The sequence below is a fragment of the Neolamprologus brichardi genome, chromosome 6, assembly GCF_056152115.1.
Source record: "Neolamprologus brichardi isolate AB-2024 chromosome 6, ASM5615211v1, whole genome shotgun sequence".
NCBI classification, from domain to species: Eukaryota; Metazoa; Chordata; class Actinopteri; order Cichliformes; family Cichlidae; genus Neolamprologus; species Neolamprologus brichardi.
Genome location: NC_142109.1, coordinates 12095624 through 12117489, shown reverse-complemented (window position 1 = coordinate 12117489; position 21866 = coordinate 12095624). Strand labels below are relative to the sequence as shown.

Here is a 21866-nt window from a genome sequence, read left to right as displayed (position 1 = left end):
GTTGTCTTTCAGCATTTGACACATTTTACTTTGAAAACTGTTGTTCCCTATGGCTGTAGTTAGTTATAAATTATTGTTGAGCTTATTAAATTTTTTTTCAGCTTCCATTTATTTAAAAAGATTACTTAAAAAATGTAGGTTTTGTCTTTGTTACTTTGTCCTGTTTGGCCCTTCCACTGTTTTTGCGCTGTGGTCTTCTATAATCTGCCAGTAATCAAGTACTTTTAGCAGGCCAGGGTATTTTATATTGTTGTATTTGCATATCAGCCTTTAATACTAAAATGATTGTGGTTTCTATATGATTTTTATTTTATTCTTTTTTATTCTTATTTGCTTGCTTATCGTTGTAGTGGTGGACCGTCAAACTGATTCGCCATTTCTGGGATAAAAAAAAAAGTTTCCTGAATGTAGAATCTGAAATCTTTTCAAGCTTGATTAGACTACCTGTGGTTTAAACTAATAGAATTAAATTGGATGGCCAGATCCCAACAAACTAAATGTAGGGCAAACACTGTGTTTGCATGGGGCAAAGTGGGACAGGTTGACAATGCTGAATTTTATTTCACTGTTATTTCAGCCGCTGTTCTGCCTGGTAACAGTTTTTGGCTTTCAGTTGTATATGTCAATAGACTGATATACCTTTTTTGAGGCATGTCTGACAGTTTGGGCAATTTTTTAACCAATCATGACAAATAAAACTGTTACTTCACACTCCTGTGTGAAGCAAAAAAATAAATAAGCTCAGTTTGTCAGTATATACTATGACCTCATTGTCTTTGTAGTTGTTTCTGTCATATTCAGCAGAATCTGCAAAGTTTGTGACTTTTTGATTTGGTTACTGTTCCCTGATGAGTATGGCATTAGAGATGCTGACCTGACTATAATTTTAAAAAAGCCTTGCCTTCACATGCTTTAACTCTTTATTATACACATTTGGTAAAAGCCGGTCTCTTAGAAAATGCATGTCCCGCAGACCCGATCAAAGTGTGGGACACTGTCTGCAGATGTGGGAGAAGGGCACAGGGGATAAAAATGCTGCGCAGTGCCACATAAAGCGGAACGTCTGCTCACCTTATCGTTGCTGATTTCAAAACTCTATTTTTTAATGTAGTTTGTTAGTTTTTTCACGAGCGGGTTAGACTGTGCTTTCACCAACAGAGGGAGACAAATGAAACTGCAAAAACCCTCGCGAGATGAGACAAATCTCACGAACCCCGAGCCGTCTCTTTAATTCTCGCGGGATTTCCGAGTTCCTCCTCTTTCACTCCCTGTAGCCAACATGGCAGTCGGCAAGAATAAGAGGCTGACCAAAGGCGGCAAAAAGGGTGCCAAAAAGAAGATGTAAGTTGGACATTCAGACATTGTTGTGTGAACAACACTTCGCTTTTTTCGTTGGTGTCGTTTTGGTGTGAAATGGGTGAAGGATGAAGCCGATTTTAAGTGGATGTTAAGCGGCCAGTGCTAGTGTCGGCACCGCCGGCCCCAGTGGCGCTGAGCTGTAGCATGATGTCTCCTTTCATGCTCTTAGACTTTCTGTAGTTAAATTGGTTTTATTATGTGCGAGCAGCTCATTTGGAGTATCACTAGCACAGTAAGGGAAAGCTCAAGTAATTTGGTTGCCAGCTAGCGCCTGCAATCTTATATGCTAAAGGCTACTGAATGTTAGCTTAACTGTAGGCGAGCTTGTCTGGCAACATGGCAGTCGGATCCTACGGCTAAGAGTTAATGTATCTAACTTATAACACCATGTGGTGCAGACAATCAGTACGACCGAGCTAGTCCGTTAGGAAATAATGAAAGCGATTAAAGTAGTGGTTATTCCACGGTGTTTGCTAATCCGAGCAGTGTCCTTTCTCGTACTGGTATTCAAGCATGGCTGAGATGATTGTGAATTAATACTTTCTACTCTTCTGCAGTGTGGACCCTTTCTCCAAGAAGGACTGGTATGATGTCAAGGCACCAGCCATGTTCAACATCCGCAATCTTGGCAAGACCTTGGTCACCAGGACTCAGGGAACCAGTAAGTCTGCATTGTGTGAAGGCTGTTGTGTGTGTTGTATGCTAATGTTGCTTTCTGTAAAGTACAGAAGTGTCATTCTTTGATTCAGTGAAACTCTGGCAGTAGTAGTAAAGATCAGCTTTAGAGTTGTGTAGGTGATGCATAGTTTTCTAGTGCTGTCCATTATTATCTGAGAGTGTCCTTGGCTTACAGTGGGAATGTGTGATGACAAACTGTTTCGGTCCCAAATGATGGTCCTGATTACTTACGAGACCAACTGCCTTTCCCATTATCAGTACTTACTTCAGCTTCCAGAGACTTCTCGTTACTTTTCAACCATTTAACTTTTTTTCGTACCTCTTGTGTCACACAGGAATCGCCTCAGATGGTCTGAAGGGACGTGTGTTTGAAGTGAGCCTCGCCGATCTCCAGAATGATGAGGTGGCCTTCCGCAAGTTCAAGCTCATCACTGAGGATGTTCAGGGCAAGAACTGCCTCACCAACTTCCACGGCATGGACCTGACCCGTGACAAGATGTGCTCCATGGTCAAGAAGTGGCAGGTGATGGTCACATTTTTCACCAGTGGTGCCAGATAGCTGATGATGTCACTTATGCCAATGTGTTTGTTGAGATTTGAGATTCTACAGGGCTACACTATGTATGGTCTTGGTGTGAACATTCAGGTTTGTATATGGTATATTTACACTGGAGTGTAAATGTTGGGACTCAACACATTAGAAGGAAATGAAAGACTTATGAGAAATGTCTTCCATGACCAGTATAAAGGGGGAAGTAATCCAATGTAATTTGGTATGGTTTAAAGGTTTTTAGATATACTTCTTTAATATACTGTCTTAAAAAAACATAATTGCAAAACAGGAGCTTTGAGAAGTCAATATAATCACCAATGCTGCTTGGCGATGGAGAATTCTGAGTACTGGCATCCTCACAGGGCTTTTTGTCAGTGCCCCTCATTCTCTGCTGGGAGAGTGCACAGTTGATGTTTGTGCGAAGCTCTTTCACACATGCAATATGGGTTGCTGAGGATACTGGGAGCTTATTTTTGCAATAAGCCTCCACCTTTCCACAGCATTGTGTGTGCTGTTCGTGCTGTACTTGTGTCAGAAGTGAGTGAAGCTTGTGCTGATGGATCCCTTCATTGTTCGTTAATGACATGAAGTTAATTCTGGTCATTAGCTTAAATGTTGGGCCTGTGAAATGTGTCGGCAGTTAAAAGTATCTGAAGTGGTCAACCACTTCAGTAGTTGCCAACAGTAGTAAGCTGGTGAGTGCAAGCAATGGGCCATCGCTAGTTAAGTCCATTCACAAAACCCTGTTTGCGTAAACATAAATTCAGGTTCACAGCGGGGTTTCATACATTCCCAGAGGCAGAGTGCACTCTAGAACTCCAGTCTATCAAAGGACTAACATGTTGTTTGACTTTTGCTTGCAAGAATTTAAAATGATAAATCATGTTAAGACGCAAGTGCGTACAGTCATCTGATCTGTAAATTGTATTTATTTTTTGGCCCAAGACAGCGGTTATGAAAGTGTTAGGTCTTCTCAGCAGGCGCTGGTAAAATATTTTGGATTTGAGTGTGTTGGTCATATATTCATAATTTTGTAGTGTTGTTTACAGCAATGGTAGCAGCAAAGTCTGAGTGCATCAATGCTCTTTGAAACGCAAGCAACAAAGTGTCATTTCATGTTGGCTCTTCCCATTCAAAAATCAAAGGCCACTTTATTAGATATACCTGGGATATCTAGTGTGTTCAGCAGCTGTGCTATTCGTTATACTTTAAAGCTTGTCAATGTTGTATATTGGACTATTACATCTGAGATTTCTCAACATTACATGTGGACAGCGAGCAGTAGAATCATAAACTGTTGTAGAACAAAACTGGAAATATAGAAGCTTTCTAAATGCAGAGTATGTGGCAGAGTTGTTGCATTAGACTTCACAGCTATACCTAGTGCCCTGGGTGACAAGTGTACACCTCAAACCATTTACTAGTGACTCCAGATTAACAACACTTTCAAGTTGGGTTTTAATGCATTTTGGTTCTGAAAAGGAAACGTGAGCAGCACATTGAAGGAACACGAGCAGAAAAAGTTTGTTACAGACCGATGCGTTTTAAGGCGGCACTGTTAATGTAATAATCATTATTTTTCTGCTCAGACCATGATTGAGGCCCATGTGGATGTGAAGACCACCGATGGCTACCTTCTGCGTCTTTTCTGTGTGGGTTTCACAAAGAAGCGTGCTAATCAGATCAGAAAGACCTCCTACGCCCAGCACCAACAGGTCCGCCAAATCCGCAAGAAGATGATGGAGATCATGACACGTGAGGTTCAGACCAATGACCTGAAGGAAGTGGTCAACAAGTTGTAAGTCATATTTGTTTCTGACTAAAGCACAGATGGCATTATTAATTTAAGATTGAGCTAATTATGTCTCTGAGTGCACTCAGGTTTTTGTGTGTCGCAATTGATGGTTTTAAATGAATGCGTTTGCTTTTTCGTATTCCAGGATCCCTGACAGTGTTGGCAAGGACATCGAGAAGGCCTGCCAGTCCATTTACCCTCTGCACGATGTGTACGTTCGCAAGGTCAAGATGCTTAAGAAGCCCAAGTTTGAGTGTAAGTAATGCACGGTAGTATTTACAGAGAGTGTTTCTTTTGTTTGTGGGAACAAAAGATGACAATGTTTCGGTCCCATATGATCACCTGATTACCTTATTGAGATCAGCTGATGTTCCCTTGCAACATGCTAGTTGACAAGCAGACATTCTTGGTTTAATTGAATGAAATGTTACAACTGTAATATCTTTGTCATTTCATATGTATGACAAACTGTCATTTGCAAGTTGTCAGTAATGGTTTGATCAGTCAGTTAAATTCCCTGTCCTCCCTTGCAGTGGGCAAGCTGATGGAGCTCCATGGTGAGGGTGGTGCTGCTGGTGCTGCAAAGGCTTCTGGTGATGACACTGGAGCCAAGGTGGAGAGGGCTGATGGCTATGAGCCCCCCATTCAGGAGACAGTGTAAAAACACCCTGATTTGAATAAAAAAAAAAATGTAAATGACCAACAAACTGTTGTTTCTCTTTGTCAGTAAAGTAATGCAGTCATTCAGTCAGTGCATGTGAGGGGATAAAATGCTACAAAATCCAGCACCCTCGAAGGAACTAGTCACCAGATAAAAGGCGGATGCTGCAGAATTAGCAGTGCATTAGGTCTTGTTTGTATAAAAGGTAACTGACCTGAATTCTATTTATTCTTCAGTGTAGAAGATGCCTGTGTTCCCAGTATCTGTGGTAAAACTGGGTCTGCACAGGTCCTGCTAAATCACATTACTGAAGCTTACTAAAATTATAGCAGTAATCTTCCCCCCCCAAAACTGTGTGATTTAATTTAATCTCAGTAAAGAACATTTTTGAAAGTGAAATTCATTTGTAATGGGAAGAAAATAAAACCACTAGATGGTGCTAGTGTACATCTGGTTAAATCTAAAATGCTTACCAAAAAAAACAAACATTGTCCACCATCTGTAATATTTTTATTGATTCTGTAAACATTTTTCAAGTGGACTTAAAGTTGGATTACTTGTAGATAAAATACTGCATTCAACTTAAAGTCAGTTCACGCTTCTGCTGTAAACAGGGTCACTGGAGCTTCAGGTCATCCAGCTGTGCTTTGCACCAACAGTCCGTGTGGCTTTAATCCAGTACTTGCACGTAGTTTTTAGGAACCAAGGCCCGTTTGCCTCTCAGGTCCCCTAAAAACCATTCATCATCTATGGACTCGAGATTGGTTATAATATCCCCAACCTGTAAAAGAGGAGGAAATGTGGTTTTACATGTAATGAGGAATTTATTTTGTTTACTCGTGTAAGACTGAATCGCATCACTACCCGCAGGGAGAGCTCCTCATCACAGGTTGATGCGAAGCTGTACAGAGCCCTGGCTCTCCCGCCTCCAGCAGCTCCATTCTCCTGGTTATTAAACGGCTGCTGGCCTGTAAAGGGCAAGATTTGAAGGAACACTTGCAAATCATATCAGATCTCATTGAACATGATCCTATACTCTTGTGTTTCTTGAACTTTTAGAACAGTGTATTTAGTGCATGTATGTGATAAACCGTGAAGCTTTGGGGGCAAACTTTGCTTCTCACTGTCATGCTACAGAGCAGCAAGACAAAAGAGGGAGGTCTTTGTCCATCTTCTCACACCTGATTTTCTCTACCAAAAACGCACAGTATAAAGACACAGGCGTTTCAAAACAAAACTCTTCAGCTCAAATGTTAATGACATCATCACACCTGTGGTGCTTTCCACATAATTCCTGGGGAAGAGGCCCTCCCTGCCGTTGAGCCTGCCAGAGCTCCACTCAGCATCGATGTGCTTGGTGACGAGGATACAGTCGCCCTGTTGAAAGGACAGCTCTTCCTCCGTCCTCCCTGGATAATCATACAGAGCCACCACCCACTCCACGTCAGAGTGAGACGCCTACAAAAAACAAGGAGCAAAATACACAAATGTTCAGTGCACCTGCGGAAAACTTAACTATAACAAAACTATTATATATTTTGCTCAACACACAGGGTCAAATTGCATGACCAACATTGTCTGGATTTATTATCGTGCTTGTATCAGTGTTGGTTACCTGAGCAGGTTTGCCAGCCTCAGGGTGTATGCTGGGAGAAGCGGCAGCCATCCCTGTGTAAATATGAACAAAATTAAATCAAGGAACAAACAGAAAATTCTGTGGCCACATTTTGTGACAGTCCTCAATAATGTATTGGTGTGCTATTAATAATTCAATATTGCTGCCATTGAGGAGACTGGTGTCAGGCTTTTTGTATTATTTCTTTTACTGAGCAGGAGTTTGCATTATTCATGTGAATGCTTTAACTTTTTAAAGGCCAATTTCAACTTTTTTCCTCAATTTATAGTATTTAAAGAGTATTTGTAGGACAACAATGCACTACTCGTAACCTCTGATCTGTAATTCTAAACTCCTGCCTATGGCTGGGCTTTTGTAAACAATTATTTAATTAAAGTCAAACACAAGTGCAAATTCTTGACATGCCACAGAGAGTATGTACCAGCCAGCATAAAGTAAAGACGCTCATAAAGGCTCTTCAGTGAAAGATACAAAACATCTGCATGTTGTAGTGTGGATATTCACACAGATAAATGTATGTATGTACAGTTTAAAAGTCAGCACATAGTGAACGTCTGAGTGTCTTCAGAAAATCTTACCGGGCAGTGCGACCTTCTTACTGGGTTTCTGACTCGGGGGTGGAGGCAGATCTTCAATGACGTCTACAAAGTTAAGGGGGAAGATGCCAGTGTGGCCGCCGATCTGTCCTCGTGCCCAGTCCTGTCCCATATACTCCTTCAGCTGGATCACATCACCCTCAGAGAACGACAGCTCATCACTGTGCTCCCCTTCAAAGTCGAACCTCGCCATACACCTGGGACCACTTTAAGGGTATATTAAACAGCCAGTTAGCCCATCATGCTAGTTTGTAAAGGCTGATCCAAACATTTTAAGCTGCAAAGACAGTACCTGACTTTTGCGGGTGTTGGTGGCGGCTTTGGTTTCCTTTCTGGGAGGGGTTTTGGTGAATCCAACTAATCAAAAAGAAAACAAAAGTTAAAAGCATTTGCCTTGCTTTTTGATTGTCACTAAATAGGTGAAGGATGCACTGAAACCTACCAGGACTTTGACATGATTGATGGGAAAGAAACCAGTAGATCCCCTACAGGTGCCTCTGTACCACTCGCTGTCCACTTTCTCCACCATGGTCACAATATCTCCCGCTCTCAGACTCAGCTCTCCGGGGCCCTCTGAGAACCAAACACTTCACAATCAATCATTCAGTGCAAACAAACAAATACATCTACACTTACAGGCCACTTCATTAGGTACACCTGTTCAACTGTTTGTTAATGCTGATGGCTGACCAGCTGATCACATGGTGGTAACCCAGTGAATTTAAGTATATAGACATGGTCATGCTTAAGTTTAAAGCATGGCACATTGGCACACTTTGGGCACCTTAGTGCCATCAAAGATATTTGATGGTTTCTTGAATCTGAATTAGTTCACTGTACTCAAATGACCTCCACCTGTGATATGTGGTATAGCAGGAATTCTGCATCGTGGATGTGCAAATCTGCAGCCGTCTCTCAGGAATGTTTCTGGCACCGTGTTGAATCTATGCCATGAATAATTAATACAGGCCAAACTGGTACTAGCAAGGTATACCCAATAAAGTGGGTCTTTTCAGAAAATATGCATTTTATCAGCAGGAGAGGTTGCTGTTTAGTGTTCACTGTGGCACGGACACAAAGAGGCCAGCAGAAATAAGAAACTATTTGTTATTTAGGGAGCATTAGAGGTAGATCTAGGCATGGTTGTCAATTTTGGACTGACCTCCTTTCTATTGCATTTCTTTTCTGGAAAACAAGCTAGTCTTGGTCAAAGTTAACGCTAATTCTTACTAGTTAGGCCCCCATTATCTTGTGCCATATAAACCATCACCATGACTTCACCAGAAAGAGTTGTCTCCAAAGATTAAAAGAAAAAAAAAAAAAAAGCATATGGATTTCTAAATTTAGTGGGAGGCCCTTGGGTTAGTCCCCTGTCTACAGAGATTACACTATACTAACCTCCCTCCCCTCTTGACTGGAAACCTATAATTGTGTTTGTCCTCTAATTAAAATGCCACAACAAATCCAGACAAAGAACAGCCTGAAATGTCAAAAATATTCTATTAAACAGTTATTCAAGAAACCGATGTGTCACCTGGATCGAAGTCATGTACGACCTGCACCTTTAGCCCAGTTTGGTCAGAATCCTGCACAAAAAGGAACAAAGACTTTAAAGTGTAACACATCAGGACAGACTGGTAACAACAGCATCAACGGATCAGGTGGCAAAAAACATACACTGACTCATAATAAAAGGCTGAGTCACCTGTGGTGAAGATTCATCCGAGGAAAGGGGAGTTATAATCTTCATGCAGGACTTGTGGACTTTTCCTCTAGTTTGTCCAACTTGGCACTCCAATTCATTGTGATTAATTTCTCTGAGCAGCAGCAGCACTTCGTTTTTCTATCGAAAGGCCAACAGTACACAAAGGACTTAACTATGTGCTTAACAATGATGAGCTGCAGGCCACGTATGTGCTGGTAAAACTAGTTTGGTCACCTGGAATGACAGCTCTCTCGAACTACTCCCTTTGTAGTCAAAGCTTGCAATCCCATGGGGAAGCTGCAACTAGTAGGAGAAAGAAAAAAAATATTATCAAGCCCTCACTAAGCCGTTGTAGAAACAAGCCTGGAGTTTTAATGCGTGCAGTTTCTCACAGTGTATTTGTTGTAGAGGTGGTGGCCTGGGTTGGGCCTTGGGGGTAAGACGAGTTCTTTCCTCTGGGGCTTCTCTGGCTGGAGTTTAGGTGAAGCGTCCCATGACAGCGACTGAGAGCGACCTGTGGCTTTGAAGCTTTGGGGAGGCCTTCCCGGGGCTATTTTGGCAGCAGGTGGGCGAGGTGGGAGGCTTTTGTTCACACTTGGCTTCCTGAAGTGCAAAATTGTGCACAACTTGAGCGGGACATACTCAAAGTGTCCTACAGTTTGATATTTGATCGTTTTCCCCCCTGCACTTACCGAGGTGGCAGAGATGGCATTGGCATAGCACTGAAAGGCTCCTGGAAAAAGAATCAGGGCAAAAGATGTGAAGCACAACTAGCTGAAGCTCAACAGCAGGCAGCGGGTTTAGGAGGCAAGAGTTTCTTCAGAAGATGCACTTTAATGAGGTTTGAGCCTTTCTTGTGATCCAAATCATACCTGGAGGGACAAGCTGGACTGCAGGCTTTTTTTGTGGTTCATTGAGTTGTTTAGTGAGCCCACGGGGTTCTGAATTGGAAGAGGAGGAGGATCATCCCAGGAGGAATCTGACATTAAAAAAGGCATACTGAGCAGCTGTGCTTCATGTGTACAGGATAAATAAAGTGAAGGTAGGTAAGAGTTCAGTGCCCAGTTACCACATGCTGCATACATGTCAGATAAACACATCAGTGTTTTGACATAAATAAAACATCAGTCAATCGCTTAAGGCTTACTGAACCTACCTAAACTGGTTTTGCTGGGGACCCTGATGGTGGTTGGTCGTTTCGGCAGGCTTGGCACGGTGACGGAGCCTCCATTGATGTTAGAGTTACGCGGCGGTTTAAATGGCATTGGATCTGAGCAATGAGACACCTCATGAGTGTACAGCTTTGCGTTTGTGTTGCACCAACCTAACTCAGGACCTCCGGTGTACAATAATCTCACAAAAGTCAAGCAGAACGTTGTTGTTATTTGCAATCGAGAAGAGAAGAGCTTAAGGTTTACTTAAAGGGAGCATTTGGCATTGTAGGAAATAAGGCTGGGGGGAAACTGTGCATTCGCATTCCTTAGCCATTCCTCCAGCCACTACATAGTTTTGTGCAGCATCTCTGACCACGATGTAACCAAACAATATTCATTAGGTTTCTTTAAATGTCAAATATCTGCCAGTGACACCAATCAAAGATTCTGCTCTCTTTTCTCAGCTTCTTATGGTTGTCACTTAAACACCAGTAAGATCTTTGCAGGCAAGATAACCTTCTTAACCACAATTTATAGGATTTCTTCTTACATTAATAAAGTCAAATAAAGGATTTTTATATCAAAGCAGATTGAAAAACCCAAAACAAAACAGTAGGTTGATTAACAGAGAAGCTGGAGATGAAAAACGTAAACACGTGCTTTTGGAGCAGTGCCTTTTATTTGCACTTACTTATTGGAGTCTCCACATACTCATTCTCTCTGACCACGGAGGCCGAGTTGTGGTTGTTTATATTCAGATTGGGTTTGAGTGGTTCCTTCACCGGAGGTGTAGGTGGAAAAGGTGAATATTCAGGTGGAAAAGGTGAAGATTCTTCCTCATACGCCGGACTGATTCTGGTCAGCGGAGGGCGTGATATTTGTGACATGGCCCCCTTGCTGTGTAAAGCCTCCAGCTCCTCCTTTATTGATCGACCTGCGGGTTTCTCAGGAGGCTGAGGTCTGGGGGCTGTCGTAGGGTTTTTAAAGAGGTTTGCCCCCGATATGTTTTGACTGTCATCGTCTATACTCGGGGTAAACGGAGGTTTGAGAGCTACAAAAGGTTTAGCAGCAACCGGAGGTCTAATGGATGGCTTCCTGGCAGGAAGCTGCGGTTTGCTAGATTCATTCCCATTTCCGTCCTCGCCGGTAGCCTGGCTCTCAAAGGCCTGGATCTTGGCCCGGATGCTACGTTGATTGTTGCTGCCGCTCATCTCGTCAGGAGCATCTTCACTTTGCGAGGATTTGTCAGCTTGATCAGTGATGCCACCGCCCTGCTCGCACTCGTTATCTGCACCCAAAACCTCCAACAAGTCCTTTAAATACTTATTTGAGTGGAACTCCTGGTTATCAGATTGAATATCCTCAAAACTTTCACCGATTTCAACCAAAGTCTGAACTTTAGCCTCCTTTTCAGTTGCTTGCTTAAGGGATTTCGTGCGAGGGCGTGGAACGGGACGTTGGCTGCGATTGGAGTTTGAAGGTGAAAGAGTGGCGTCACCAGGTTCAGGGGCAACAGAAGGATGGTTTACGGGAATGTTCCAGTGGACAGTTACAGATCGGACGCACGTGCGCGTGGAGTCTTGCTGTCGAAGTTGCTTTCCATCAGAGTCAGGATCACTTTGGTCCTCAGTGTTCGTGAGCGCTGCAGTATTTGTCGCAACCTTCTCTGCTGCTGTTCTGTCTGCTTGTTTCGGCAGCGAGGGCCTGGGTGGCTTTTGTGGCTTTGTACCTGGAAACATGAAGAACCACGGTGTTTAGAGTCAAACCTGCTATGAATGCTCAGCGGACAGCAATGATCCTTTTATGCCTCACCAGCAGGTCTTTTCTCCGCTAACGGTGGAGTGTCACCACGCTGTGTGACGGCAGTGGCAGGGTGTGTGGCGCTTGTGGCTGTGCAGCTGCTCCGGCGGGGGGCTGCAGTGGGCTTTACAGTGTGTTCCTCCTCAGTCTTCTCTTTGATCACCTGGTCATTGGATGGTGGGAGTGGAGTCATTAAAAGAGAGATTTTCCCCACATTTTCTCAGTTACTATGACATTTCTGTGTTGTGTATCTAGAATAATAGAAATATTGAACTTTCTACTATTGTTATTATGACTCTTTTCATTAGGCATGCTTTCAAAGGTTGATCCAGGCATGTTTGGACCCAACATTTGAACCTTTCAGTCAAAGCATTTGAGTCTGCGTGCCTGTTTTTTTTTTTTAAATATATATTTTTTATTTATTTATTTTTTCACAGCACACACCCTTGGCTATGACACACTTTGATCATTTTAAAATACTTGTTGCTAGGATTGACAGTGATCAGTGATTATTAACAGGTAACACTGAGACACTGTGGCTCAGGTCAAACCTACCTGGGAAACAGAGCCCGGCTGAGGAGGAGGGGAAACCACTGAGGATCCTGTGAACCAGGTGTTACTTGTCAGAGGCTCTGCTGCTACAAAGGTGATCTGTGGTCGCCTGGAAGACAAACCACCATAGCACCATGAGGACCCCCCCGACAAAAACACATCTACACACCCACTTGTCATTTATCTTTAATGCAATTTATTTACTGATGATTACTTTTTAGATTTGTTAGCAAAAGCACAGTTCTCTGAATCACATGGCACAAATCAGATATTTGGTTTCATTAAGCTTTTAAGAAGCAAACAATACAGGCGAGATGTAGAGTAGGAGGATGGGAACATTTTACAGTACCTCCTGTCTCTGTTGTTGCTCTGAGAGTTTGTTCTCGCTAAAGGAAGAAAGAAAAAAAAAAGTAACATGAACTTTGTCCCCATTGCACTATAAGATGTCTGTTCAAGTTAATCATACTACAGATATATTTCTCTCTTAAAAAAAAAAAAAATCCTGCTGAAACCAAAGATTAGAAAGAAGACTCATTACACTTCCACATGAAAAACATGTGAAGAAACACACCGTAAAAGGCTCTAAACGTTTCTCAGAAGGCCGGTTTAGGTAAACTTACTTCGTTTGATAGCAGCTCGTATTGAGGAGAGAGGTCCTGGACTGAAAAGAGAGCAGAACAAGAGTCTTGTTTATCATCAACAGCAGGTTCATACTTTTGCGGTGACACCATGGTTAAACAGAAATCTTGTCACTCTTCATTTTAACAAGCCTTGCAGTGTAACTCCATGCAGCTCCTCCTTATTGTTGATGATCCAAAAATAGATTGACAATAAGGCAGAGATGAATTGCTTAAATATTTTATAGATATAAATGATAAAAATATAAGCGAAAAATGGCAGACTATATTGGATTATTAGGGTTAAGGGAAGAGTAAGGTGGTTTACATCAGGTAAAAAGACAAAAATATATAAAGCAGAAAAATACATTGAAATAAGTTCTTAGAAATTTCTTAGAGTCCAGAGTTTATTATGCAATTCACATTTCTTAGACTGGGCTGTCTGAAACGAGTCGTTTTATTTCCTTACTTCTGATTGGCTACCTCTCTCAAACGGACGGTTTAAGCAGCAGGTGGGCAGCAATTCTGCTTAAATACAGACTTATTTGCCTCAGACAGCAGCATTAAATGACATCATAGAGATCCAACAGTAGAAAAAAAAAACACTGCTGAATGCAAGTGCTACTTCTCAGCCTCCAATAGACACTACACATCATGGTATCAAAGTCAATGTCGCCTTGAGTTATTAGATTCAAAAGGTATTTGGAATACTTGACCTCTGACCTTGAGGTCAAGGCCACTGGGATTCAAACTTGTCTGAGATTTTTAGTAGATGAAAATCCAAGGTGACTTCCTTCTTGAGTTATCGCATTCACAAGATTTTCAAAAACTTGACCTCTGACTTTGACATCGTGATCAAAGTCACTGGGATTCAAAATTGTCCACTTATGATATCCTGCTGGTGTCTTACTCCATCAGTATTTTATGGCTGAGGGGTAAAAACTGTCTGAATCCAAATGTTCAGCACGGGTTGAAGCTTTTAAAAACACTGACCATATTTATGAAACTTTATATGCTTAAAAAATGCGTCCACTTTTATAACCACACACAAATAAAGGCAAAGAATGATAGGTTTCTGCTTTATAGGACAAGAGTAGTATCCCAACAAACACCGTTCATTAATCTGTTTGAAATCATCGGGCTTACAAAACCAGGAATCCCAATAAACAGGACAATTTCCTCTTTTGTAACTCTTTTACAAAATACAGGAGGCGAATGTATTGACATCTTCCGTTTGTTTCGCTTTCAAACATTCTTTCCTTTTGATCGCAGCACTCTTTGTGCTGGTTAAAAACTATAGAGGTTGAACTAACGTGACAGGGATTTTTTCCTGCTCGTTAAGACCCGAGTCCTGGATCTAAACTATCTGACAAAATCCCAACAATCCTCCTTTCCTTGTGCTGGGCGGATAATTTAATTGACTGCTTGAGTTGGAACCACGTGGACTTAATAGGTCACAAACAAATCCACGATGTATGAAAGCTTTAAATAACGTGACAGATTTTCAGCTCTACACACATTTGTCTTCTTAACATGTGTAAACACCAAGTGAAAAAAAGCAGCACGGTGTCCACTCATCATTGTGTTGACCTTCTGTCTGTCAGTGAGGATAGATCACCGCATTGTTTGGTCCATTCACAACCTCACCATCAGCAGATCTGGCTGTTAAAGGGGACAGAGCCCTGCTTCCAGCTACAGCTGAAGTTTTGTGAAACTGAACAGCTGCTGCTGGATTGAACATACAAAACTTCAGCTCGGCATGAAATCAAATACCTGGAATGCGAATGTTCTTGGTTCTTGGTTCTTTCAGCACCATCTGCAAAGGAAAACAGAGAGAAACGGGTTTTATAAGTGACAAGAGCAACAAAAACAACACACTTGTGAACATTAATGCAATGAAGATGTATGAGAAAAGTTAGATGTATCATGATTGATCATTTTTAGTGCAGTGACTGAGATACTACAGGTCAAGTAACCAGAAGCAATGGCTGCTTTCACTGAATCCAGAAACAAGCTATGTTAACGTGACCTTCTGATCGATCATGTCCAATTAACTTAAATCTTTCGGAAAAAACTTGTTATAATGATTGTTATGAAATTTCAACCTTATACGTCAGATTTGTTTTTCAAGAGATATTTTTGAAAAATGGTCCATTGGCTCACTACCAGCATGAGTCAGTGTTTGGACATGAATATTTCAAACATTATTAAAGATAAGATTCTGTCTTGGAAGGTGCTATATAAATAAAAATTTATTTATTTATTATTATTATAAAAGCCTGAGAATTTCACTGGCCTTTCTTATCATCAAAAGGAATCAGGATCTAAAATTTAGTACAGATACATCAAAAAATGTCTTAGTATTGGTCAGTTAAAATATTTAAAAAAAAAAAACCAAATAAATCAAGCAGTTGTGTAAAGTCACATTTGAGCGCTCACTTAGAAAAAAGCTTCACATATCAAAAGAAACCAGTGATAATTTCTGAATGGTACAAAGTTGAATTTTACAATAATGCAATTAAACCTGTAGAATACTTTAAGTTCAATTCATAGTCACAACTATGATAAAAATGTTATTTATCAGATAGGTCTTGAAAATGAAAAAATATGCATATAATTAACAAAATTAGTTTCTCATTTATAATTAGAGTACCATCTGGAAACTATCTACTGATATTTTTGTTTTTGTGGTGCAACTTGTTATACTTGCTCAATCCAACTTGAAGTTTGAATGAAAATTTTTGTTTTGTTTTTGTGACCAAAAATTTGACATTGAAAAGTATTCTGCACATTTTATTTTGTATTATTGCAAAATACAACTATATTCATTCAGAAATCTTTTACAATATCAGTTTGAAAACAACAACAACAAAAAAACATCCCAAACTTTTAGTGTGAGTTCAAATACAAGACGTCACAGGACTGCTTGATTATTTTTCTTCAAATTTTAGCTAGTCAATAATTGGACATTTTTAGACGTTGCTCTCCCAAGTTACAGATCCTTATTGACTCTGATGGCAAGGAAGGCCAGAGAAAATCTCATCTTTAATAGCCTTTGAGTTTCTTTTTTTTTTTCTTTCTTCCCCCCTTTCTCACCATCTCTTCTCCCCTCTGGTTTTCTTTCTCTCCCTCTCTTTCTTTCATTCTTTCTCCCTGTCCTATCCCCCAGTCATGTCTGTCCCGTTTGTAGCAACCGAAAATAAAATAAATTCATAATTATAATAAAGATCAATCAAATGGACCAATATGGCAAGGCCACTTGGTAAAATAAATCCGCTTGGCATCTTTCTTGGCCTTAAGACAACAATTCTGATGGCTAAAGATCCAAATGGGACACAAAAAAGAAAAAAAAAAAGCCTTTGAGTCATCCATATGTAAACATTGAAGTTTGGAAAAAAAAGTATTTGATAGATAAAATTTCACAGCAACGATTAAATGTCCAAACCATAAAATCTGTAAGCGAATCAGAGACGGTTGAGCTGTAGGTGCAGGTTTATTTGAGATAGAATGATCTTTCTAAAACATGAGCTGGTCCTACTGGTAAAGCAACTTACTGAGGATCAGAATGAGGATAAAAATGCACAAAAGAAGCAGCAGGTGAAGATAGTAGTTTTTAAAAAGGCAATTAAATATGACATCACGGTGCACGCCAAAGGTCTGAGCCATTGTTTTATAAGAAACAAACCCCAGACTCTCCCACAGTGCTGTGTGAACTAGAAATACAAGAACTGAAACCATACCAGCAGGGTGGACAGAAACATGTTGATGAACCAGTTTGGCTTAAATGAACTGGTTTCCTTCAGGAAACACCATAAACATACGTATAGTTATTTCCTGGACTAATGTGGTCCATGACCTGATCTCTAGGTTTTTACAAACCTAAAGCAGATTTCCAGCATTTATCAGCACAAGCTAAAGAGTAAATTCAGTCATTTAAACTGAAGTCATTTGTCCTTGAAGTTTAATGAAGGCAAGCAGGCAGAGACAGAGGAGGCATTGTTTTTAATGCCTCAAACCTGACGCCCTGACCTAGTTGTTCATGACATGCACCTGTCACACCTGTTACTTGTTATCTGCTTAAGCTATAGTGCTGCTTCCTCAATTTACACAGCATGTGAGAACACAGCTTCTGTACTTTCACTTGATGACACAGACATTTTTAAGTGGCTACATGATGAATTCCCAGGAGCTTTGACACTTTTACACTTAATAAAATGTCAACACTTCATAACAGAAGTCACATAAGTGACACAAAAGCACACCTGCCTGGTCATCTGTAATAGAAGTGATGACACCATGTGCTGACAGCCTTACCTGAGAGAAATTAAAGGAATAGACATCAAGCGTTCAGCATCAAAAAGGTTATTTCCAATCAATATTTCCCTCCTGGTCCACCGAGCGTCCCTCTGAACGTGCCAACGAAGCTGAAGCAAGCAGTCGCACACCCACAGGCAACAGCAAAAAAAGAGGGACGGCCGATAATGTCTCAGTGTTTACTCGGCCAATCTGATGAAGTGGAATGTGGTCAATCAGGAAGTGGAGGTTTTCAGTGTAACACTGCACCGTATTAATCTTTTACTTGTGAAGTCACAGAAATGTTCACGCGACTCTCTGTCATCCATACTGTAGCTGGCGCGGGTCTACAGTTGTTAAATAATGAACTTCAGCAGCTTTGAATTTACATTTACTCTGTCACGAGGTCAGCATTTATTTCAGGCTTAAACAGTTAACTGTTATATTTCCAGTGCAATATAGAACCTGGCTCTTGAGTATTTGCTTAAAATGTTGAATTAACTAAAGGATTTTAAAAAGAAAATTAAAAATATGATGATAAATGGAAGATCTATTTAAAAAAAAAAAAAGATTTCTCAGAGCACCTGAAGAGCACTCATTCAAAGCACTTCAAATATGAGTCATTGAGTAAATCCAAGTAAGCTAAACGGACTGGTACTTATATATTGCACCTTTCTACTCAGGTGAGCACTCAAAGCACTTTCTACTACTAATCTCATTCATCCAGTCATACGCACACACAAACACACTCATTCAGCACTTTTATCTAGGCCTAAGTACTTTCTAGCGTTCACACCCTCACACAGATTTATCATGTGGCAACTCAGGGCAGCTGGAGGAGTCAGGGATGAGTTCACTGGCCTTCTGATTGATAGACCTGCTGGTCTACTACCTGAGCTACCAAAAACCCATAGCTCTAATATAAAGATAAAGTAACCAGCAGTGCTGTGTGATACTGCACGATTTGGCATTGATCTGATATCAAGTCAATGCAGGGCCAGTGTTGCCAATACTGATATGAAAATTTCTTTATATATTTTAAAACTGGGCTTTTCTGGAGACCTGGAATGTAAATGTGCCTTTTCTCTAGAGCACAGTCAGCTTCTGTTGTTTAAATCTCTTATAGGCTATAAATAAAATAGACATGACAGTCAAAACTAAAAGATTCAGATATTTTCTGAGTTTGCAGGTTTGAGATGTGTTTTTTCATTTAATTTTTTTTTAATACAAATCATTGGGCTTTGTTTCTATCCTCTAAGATAGAAACAAAGTATCTGGTTACACTTTAAGTAACCATGTAAGCCAGCTGTTTGTGTTCACAGATTCAGGCTTATAGGAATGCAAACAGTACATGTTTTCAAGTTCTTTGAAAGAAAAAGTGAGTTTGAAATATCTGAAAAGTACCAAAGTGAATCCATTTCTCTGTCTGTTGGTGTGAAAAAGAAAGTGATGCAGGCTGATACATTTCACATGGTTTAAAGTATAAACTCTAAAGCTGAATGCACTTCTAAATGTACTGAATGTACTTCTGGTTTAATGGATGTCAAAAACCTCCCTATTAGTCATAATCGGCCTCTGCACCAATAACAGCACTGCAGTTTTGTCTTGGTTGTCTTGGCTCACCTGTGCGTGAGACGTTAGGCATGAATACCTCACACACACAGAGGTGTGACAAATTAACTGAAACTCTTGACTGATTATGCCTCCCCGTCGCACAGAGATGGACTGATTGTCTGAAAACAACGTGAATCACATGAGTCACCAGATCTCAGTCCAACAGAATGGCTGTGGGAAGTTTGAGACAGACAGAGCTCTCCACTATCATGTTCAAAACTTCAAATAAGGGAATGAATGAATTAGGTTTCATCCCTCTAGTAGAACTGCAGTGATATAGGGAATCAACAAGGCATAAATGAGATTTTTCCAGAGTCCTGTGGAAGTTTTGCAAAGTGAACACTGATTTTTGATCCCACTATAACCAGCAGCAAATGCCAGAAACGACAGATTATATCAGCTGATGAAGGCACACCACTTTGAATAAGCTTCAGTCAATCTTGTATCATACTTAAACATCATGAAGGTGACTTCAGGCCAAGAACTACCTCATTGTGGTAGGTGAGGAGGACAACAGCAATTAAGCTTATAAAGAGATAACATTTATTTTAAGCAGAATTGGGTTCAGTTTATTCTAAAGCAGTCCCTATTTCTCGTGTGGCACCCTGGGAAAATGGATTGACCACATATGCATCAGATGGCTGTTAAGGTATATTAATAAGGGCCAAAGTGGTAGAATAACCAACACACTGACCAATGAAGCAACAGGATCATCCCAAATAAAGAAACTGAAGCATGTGTTGCACCTGTATGTAACAATAGTGGCTCTCTTTAAGAGAATTATTTACCATTAGAGATTCACTGACATCAGAAAGCAGCTAAAGTCAGCAGGAAAGGTTTCCCCTTCACAGCCATACTCTCCCTCGAGCACATGCTGACGTTACTCAGCACAAGTGGCAGCAGTCACAGAGCAGCTGGTGAAACGAGCACCAAATGGAGAACAATCTGCCTTCAAGTGTCACGCTTCACCAGCATGAACTCCGTATGAGTTAAGAGAGCAGTCAATTCGATAAGCAAATTTGCTCCCTATCCTGTACAGGTCATCAAGAACATGCTGAAGCACCTTTGGGAGGGAAAAGATTCTAAAGTGTGACTCAGGTCAAAATCCAGGAAGTGCTGCTGCTAACTGTTGAAAACAGATTTGCCCTCACTCTAAAAACAAGACGGCTTAAAGCTGCCAAATGACGATGTCACGAGTGAATAACACAATGTCAGCAGCAGTGTCCGGGAAGATTAGATGGTGTCGATGCAAATGAGTGATTCACGGTGCAAACTGCCCGAAGTAGTATCTGAAGTGGGTCAGACGATTTTCTGTTATTATCACAAGTTCTATCAATTACATACCACAACGTGTTCATCACACAGCAGCCTGCCTGTTCAGACACTGACAGGAATTTCCATGCAAACAGCTGGTGGAGTCAGGTTGTGGTATGAGAGGGTGTGTTGGGGTCTGACACTGCTGGGCTTGACATGGGGTGGGGTTGCTTGCTAGGAAAAACAAAGATTATTTGGGGTAAAACTATCTTGGTACTTAACTGTTGTGGGCAAGCCGGGGCTAAAATGAAGAGCAGCAAATTATGAGTAGAGAAGCGGGTGGGAATTTTCTATAATCACAAACTGGATGATTAAAATCCACAGCTCTGTGTGATTATAAGAAACGGAGAAACTGATGTAAATGGCACTTCAGTCAGAGCGTTATTAAATAAAGTACTGGTTTGCTTCCACACAGAAAATCAGAACATCACAACAGCCTGTAACTGCTTTATACTGTGTTCAGATTTCTGAAGCAACTTCAAAACATAGTTATTAAAAATCCTTCTGCATTTGCCCAAATTAACCCTAACACCGGTCTCTCAATCCTGCCAGATGGCAAGATCCTGCAGGTCCACGAGAGGTTTGCGCACCTTTTATACATTTCTAGGATTTCTAGGGATCATTCCTCTCTCTCGGTTTCTGTGTTTATATTAGAATAAAACGCTGACTCCTGAATTGTGAGCTTTAAGCAACAGGTTTTATGAATGGAGCATCTTCCCCCGCTTAACAACGAATATTTTTCACATTATTTGCTGTTCACATTGCGTTTCTACACAAATTATTTCGTCAATGTTGCAAGTGTTCACACTTGAACCAAGATTTAGCTTTTTCCTAAAGTGCGCGCTCTGCAGATAAATCAAAGCCTGATACACCACCATACCCGATGCCTGGCTTGTGCGCTCCCCTTCGTTCTCCTCCTCCTCCTCACGCCTGGATTCTGCCATATTGGTATGAAACGATGTGGAAATTAAAAAAACAGATAAAAAAGAAAAAAAAAGTTAGATCTTGTGAGCAGCTGGCTCCTCAGTCATCTGCGAGCATAACACGACGACGCAGTCGGCTGTTGTCCTGTCCACTAGAAGTTTCACCGAGTCCTGCCCCGCTGTGGACAGACAGAGGTGACGACATCCAGTGACCGGACCCCCCGGCAGGAGTCGTTACTGTCGATGTTTGTATGCAGCTTTTTTTTTTTTTTTTTTAAACATTATAATTTTATGTCTAATATCTACGTTTATATTGATAAATACCAAGCCGTCAACAGTCATCTTTAGCCTATATTCTGACTTCATATCACTAATGATAGATATGTGTCACATTTATGGGTCAACAAGTCAACAATGTGATCAATTAGAAAAAGAAAAAAGAGAAAAAAAAGAAAAAACCCTGAAAAAACAAACAAACAGAACTTCAGATGATAAAATAGATACCACCACAACAACTTCATCCAAGGCTCTTGTTGATGGATCCATCCTCCTCGGATATTTTGTATTCCTGAGACAGATTTTTATTTTTTCGTTTCAAATTTGTATAAAACTTTAT

General features: G+C 40.8%; 2 protein-coding genes and 2 non-coding genes across 4 annotated transcripts; 3 read left to right on the top strand and 1 right to left on the bottom strand.

The window, feature by feature from the left end:
* Positions 1–1212: 1212 nt before the first annotated feature.
* Positions 1213–5092, top strand: rps3a (ribosomal protein S3A). The gene is made up of 6 exons (XM_006796064.3): positions 1213–1341; positions 1917–2020; positions 2373–2560; positions 4180–4388; positions 4531–4640; positions 4919–5092. The coding sequence occupies exons 1-6, from the start codon at positions 1280–1282 to the stop codon at positions 5044–5046; spliced, it is 801 nt and encodes a 266-aa protein (XP_006796127.1). The 5' UTR covers positions 1213–1279; the 3' UTR covers positions 5047–5092.
* Positions 2217–2290, top strand: LOC118454600 (small nucleolar RNA SNORD73). Its single transcript, XR_004843806.1, has one exon. It is a non-coding gene; the product is annotated as a small nucleolar RNA SNORD73 (small nucleolar RNA).
* Positions 4691–4757, top strand: LOC118454601 (small nucleolar RNA SNORD73). The gene has a single exon (XR_004843807.1). It is a non-coding gene; the product is annotated as a small nucleolar RNA SNORD73 (small nucleolar RNA).
* Positions 5093–5528: 436 nt separating the features above from the next.
* sh3d19 (SH3 domain containing 19) lies at positions 5529–21403 on the bottom strand. The gene is made up of 21 exons (XM_087841690.1): positions 21208–21403; positions 14880–14922; positions 13110–13150; positions 12839–12875; positions 12493–12598; positions 11950–12100; positions 10829–11866; positions 10140–10253; positions 9856–9962; positions 9676–9716; positions 9376–9586; positions 9218–9286; positions 8984–9121; positions 8813–8864; positions 7721–7851; positions 7571–7635; positions 7261–7484; positions 6662–6714; positions 6318–6504; positions 5911–6014; positions 5529–5827 (listed from the first exon to the last, which is right to left on the bottom strand). Exons 1-21 carry the CDS (start codon positions 21269–21271, stop codon positions 5717–5719), a joined length of 3087 nt encoding a protein of 1028 aa, XP_087697816.1. The 5' UTR covers positions 21272–21403; the 3' UTR covers positions 5529–5716.
* Between the last annotated feature and the right edge of the window lie 463 nt (positions 21404–21866).

Excerpts from the sequence above, each read along its gene's own strand:
- rps3a (XM_006796064.3), top strand. The coding sequence starts at position 1,280 with ATGGCAGTCGGCAAGAATAAGAGGCTGACCAAAGGCGGCAAAAAGGGT. Across the intron at positions 1,342-1,916 it reads AAGGGTGCCAAAAAGAAGAT|TGTGGACCCTTTCTCCAAGA; the intron begins GTAAGTTGGACA and ends ACTCTTCTGCAG. Across the intron at positions 4,641-4,918 it reads TAAGAAGCCCAAGTTTGAGT|TGGGCAAGCTGATGGAGCTC; the intron begins GTAAGTAATGCA and ends CCTCCCTTGCAG.
- sh3d19 (XM_087841690.1), bottom strand. The coding sequence starts at position 21,271 with ATGGCAGAATCCAGGCGTGAGGAGGAGGAGGAGAACGAAGGGGAGCGC. Across the intron at positions 7,852-8,812 it reads CGTACATGACTTCGATCCAG|AGGGCCCCGGAGAGCTGAGT; the intron begins GTGACACATCGG and ends TTTGGTTCTCAG. Across the intron at positions 6,015-6,317 it reads TTATGTGGAAAGCACCACAG|GCCAGCAGCCGTTTAATAAC; the intron begins GTGTGATGATGT and ends TGCCCTTTACAG.